This window comes from Octopus bimaculoides, chromosome 11 (assembly GCF_046866305.1).
Source record: "Octopus bimaculoides isolate indiv1 chromosome 11, ASM4686630v1, whole genome shotgun sequence".
Taxonomy (NCBI): Eukaryota; Metazoa; Mollusca; class Cephalopoda; order Octopoda; family Octopodidae; genus Octopus; species Octopus bimaculoides.
The window spans coordinates 51,131,392-51,136,369 of NC_142938.1; the positions used below are offsets into that span (position 1 = coordinate 51,131,392).

At 33.7% G+C, this 4,978-nt stretch overlaps 1 protein-coding gene across 1 annotated transcript in view; it reads right to left on the bottom strand.

The window, feature by feature from the left end:
- LOC149133326 (metalloproteinase inhibitor 4-like) overlaps positions 1–4,536 on the bottom strand; it is a 23,382-nt gene extending 18,846 nt beyond the window's left edge. The window contains exon 1 of the mRNA XM_089359969.1: positions 4,029–4,536. Within this exon, the coding sequence (XP_089216095.1) occupies positions 4,029–4,173 (145 nt within the window). The 5' untranslated portion in view covers positions 4,174–4,536. The remainder of the gene's footprint in view (positions 1–4,028) is intronic.
- Between the last annotated feature and the right edge of the window lie 442 nt (positions 4,537–4,978).

Below are 4,978 nucleotides of genomic sequence, written 5' to 3' on the forward strand. Positions count from 1 at the left end.
ATTGGTTCACAAAACACATCAGGTTCCGGTCTGTTTTGATTAGCGATTTTGAAACAGCACTAAATTAAAACTTGTCAACACTACCAGAAGGGGAGAAAAAATATATTCGTCTGAACATGTAGAGGCTTCGAAACAACAGAATTTATCATTTAAACAGCTCGATGAAACTCTCAGCCACTATATATAAATGCGCATACCCACATTAACATTGAAATTATCATTTTTGTCAAATATATATATATATATATATATATATATATATGTGTGTGTGTGTGTGTGTGTGTGTGTGTGTGTGTTTGTGTGTGTGTATACATATATATTGTTGTTTATAGAAAAACATAAAAACGGAGAAGCACACTCTAAGAAGCAGAGTAGTCTATCAGGCCTTCACCAGTAATAAATATGTGTGTGTGTGTACATATATATATATATATATATATATATATATATATATATATATATATATATATATATATATATATATATATATATATATATTATTAGGAATTGTACAAAAAAAAATTACGTTATTTTGTGTATTGTAGAAGTATAACCAGTTTATTGCACATAAATTTTTAACAGGAAATCTTGTATGGATCCCATCCCACCATGGATCATTTGGACCCCGGTTGAGAACCGCTGCTCTAAACTATTTAGGAACCTGGCCTTGTGAAATATACATAACCGCCTTTTGGGGTCATATTCAGATGTGAATCATTAACACACTAATGATTCAGCACGATTCTAAGTCATCTAACAACAAGTAGTTCGACGATTTCAAATTTTGGCAGGATGTAAGCAATTTCGTGGGTAGAGACGAGTCGATTATATCGACCCCTAGTGCTCAACTAGAACTTAATTTTACCGCTCCCGAAAGGATGAAAGGCAAAGTCGAACCCCGCCAGAATTTGAACTCAGAACGTAGATGGACAAAATGCTACTAAGCATTCTGTCCGGCGTATTAACGATCCTGCCAGTTCGCCACCTTAGTAGTAATAATAATAATAATAATAATAATAATAATAATAATAATAATAATAATAATAATAATAATAATAACACTTTCAATACAGTAACCATAAAAGCATCACAGCAAACCACAGCATATACCCAAGGCACACAGAGCTGTGCTCGGTAGTGAAGTGAAAGCACGTTATAAAAATAAAACTACTGAACAATAATAATAACAATGATAATAATAATAATAATAATAATAATAATAATAATAATAATAATAATAATAAATGCCCGGATGCAGTACCAGGCAGGCTCAATAATAATAATAATAATACTCAAATTTTAAAGCAAACATAATTTTCTTATGGTTTCTTAAACATTCACTTGAACAAAACTGTACAAATCCAAATATATGGTACCCTAGGCATAACACCTACATGAACTTCTAACTTGTTGTCTCTTGAGGTCTCTGGGTGAGACTTGGATCCAACTTGTACAAATGCAAAACAAAAGTCAAACATAAAATAATAATAATAATGCAGTACCAGGCAGTGGCTCTCATGACTTCTGATCTTAATTGATTGGAAGTGTTATCATGTACATTGTTTTGTCTTGGTATAAAAGATGGGCTACAGCAAATATTCTGCTTATTACCACAGATTTGCTTGTCAGTTGTTTGACCTTAATCAGTTGAGCATGTCCCTTAGTGGCTAAGAATATGTGCATCTCTGATCACTAGTAGAAGTAGTGGGGGAGCATCATAGCCATGTGTTGAGAGGAATTCTTTGGGGTTTGAATAATTCACTTTTTGAAACGTGGGTATTTCGTTCAACACCCTTAAACAACCCTTATTCAGGGACCTTTTGAGCAAGATGGGCTACTCAACATGAAGAAAATTCTAAAAGGATAGCACCTGCAAGGTCATGTGCTGTTTATCTTGATATGAGATCACCATGTCGCGCACATATGGTTGTGATTCATGTGCCTGGTGTACCCTTATCAGAAGGGTAGTCGTGATGGATATACTGGACTTCGTACATTTTACCCCCGTATCACTTTGATGGAATGCACTGCTCTCTCACTCAGTAGTAGTAGTAGTAGTAATAATAATAATAATAACAATAATAATAATAATAATAATAATAATAATAATAATAATAATAATAATAATAATAATCTTTTCTACTCAAAGCACACAGCCCGAAATTTTGGGGAAGGGGGTCAGTCGATTAAATCGACCCCAGGACGTAACTGGTACTTAATTTATCGATCTTGAAAGGATGAAAGGCAAAGTCAACCTCGGCGGAATTTGAACTCAGAACGTAAAGGCAGACGAAGTATTTCGCCCGGCGTGCTAACGTTTCTACCAATAATCCTTTGTACTATAGACACAAAGCCTGAAATTTTGGAGGGATTGGGTAAGTCGATAACATCAACCTCAGTGCGTAACTGGCAATTATTTCATCGACCCGAAAGCATGAAAAGCTAAGTCGATCTCAGCGCAATTTGAACTCAAAATGTAGCGACGGGCGAAATACCACTAACGATTCTGCCAGTTCGCCGCCTTAATAATAATAATAATAATAATAATAATAATAATAATAATAATAATAATAATAATAATAATAATAATAATAATAATAATAATAATAATAATAGTAGTAGTAGTAGTAGTAGTAGTAGTAGTAGTAGTAGTAGTAGTAGTAGTAGTAGTAATAATAATAATAATAAATACTGTCTATGTAATCTCAAATTTTAAAACAAACACAATTTTCTTATGGTTTCTTAAACATTCTCTAGAACAACACAATGTACAAATTCAAATATACGGTACCCTAGCCATAACACCTACATGAACTTCTAACTTGTTGTCTCTTGAGGTCTCTGGGTGAGACTTGGATCCAACTTGTACAAATGCAAAGCAAAAGTCAAACATAAAATAATAATAATAATAATAATAGTAATAATAATAATAATAATAATAATAATAGGTGTTTCATTCATCAACCTTAAACAAACCTTATTCAGGGATGTTTTGAGTGGGATGGGCTACTCAACCTGAAGAGAATTCTAACTGGGGCCCACCTGCAACGTGATGCACTGTTTATCTTGATATGAGATCACCGTATCGTGCACATATGGTTGTGATGAATATGTCTAGTGTACCCTTATAAGTCGGATAATCATGATAGGTATATTGGGCTGCATACATTTATACCCCAGTGTCACTTTGATGGCACGTGCTGCTAAGGGTTTCGAGTTTTGGAACCAGGCCAGCATTTTTTAAGGGCGGGAGGGAATTTGTCGATTACATTGATTCTAGTACTCGGCAATATGGGTCAAGGTATAGAAAAACACGGGATGACCACAGATGGAATATCTTTCGTTATACATTTTTCTCAATCAAGATTGGCTAAACAATTAGTATTAGCATGAGGGCGCTTGGCTTAGTGGTTAGGGTGTTGCACTCACGATCGCGAGATCATGGTTTCAATTCTCGGACCGGGTGGTGAGTTGTGTTCATAAGCAAAACACTTCATCTTACGTTGCTTTGCGATCACTTCAACACCTGACGCATGGTACACCGCATCACCTGTTCAGGTAACATCGATTTGATGGAGAGAGATTGCGCTAATACGCGGCACAAACATTTGATCACTATAAACAAATTATTTGTGCAGGTCGTTCGGCAAAAACTGAACCCTTGTTCAACGGAACAATTTATCATCATCATCGTTATTTTTTTTTTAATTACTATTATCACTATTGTCCCCCGCATCCTTCGCCCTTGTAGCAAATAAATGAAAACATTATCATTATCATTATTATTAGTATTATCATTATTATTATTATTATTATTATTATTATTATTATTATTATTATTATTATTATTATTATTATTATCCTTATTATCATTATTATTATTATTATTATTATTATTATTATTAAAATAATATCGCAGTGTTGGTGTTTGTGTGTTAATGTTGGTGATAGTCATAGTAATAACACCACAATTAGTGGTGGCAACCGATACATTAAGTTGGCAATAATAACATATGTTAGATTCTTACCGTATTCCGAATAACAGTAATGTTCTTGTGGGTGAGCAAACCTACAGCTGCAAGCGAACACTGACGCCAGGAAAATTTCAGAAAGGATGATAGTGGTAAAAAGCAAATGCCGCAAATGGACTGAAGAAGATAATATGACTGTCATTTCTTGCTGTGGCTGTTCTCCTTGTAAAAAGCGGGTGTTGAAAATTCAAACTTATATATAGATATAGATATAGGTATATATATTGAGAGCCGCGTTAAAAGAAAATAGATGCTAAGTGAAATCTTGGAATAAATTTAAAAACAGCTTAAATTAAATGTATGAACCACTGCTGTCAACCTCGTTCGTCAGATGTCGGTCCTTTAGTGACGAGATTGAATGAAGTTCTTATATATATATACATATGGAGAGATATGGTTATAAGCAAATATTTTTACTAAGAAATATACTTTGTTTTTCCTTCCTATAACTGGAGAAGGGAGTAAAGACTCGAGTGATTTAAACGGCAAAGCTTCTGCTTTAACATCCGCCCACGTAAAGGTTAGAATGGTCATATATCCGGCTCTGATTCTGATCCTAACAAATAAGGATGCCTACAACACATTTTTTTTTTTTTTTAAGAAACGCAAATACTATTTTATAAGTATATGTTATCTAATTGCGCATTTCTTTCTTCCGTTGCTGTGTCTGTCTGTCTGTCTGTCTGTCTGTCTGTCTGTCTGTCTGTCTGTCTGTCTGTCCGTCTGTCTGTCCGTCTGTATGTATGTATGTGTGTGTGTGTATGTATGTATAAATGTATGTATATATGTATAATGTATGTATGCAAGTAGGTAGATATTGATCTTTACACACACATACACACACAAACACACGCACACACACACACACACACACACACACACACACACATATATATATATATATATATATATATATATATATATATATATATATATATATATATATA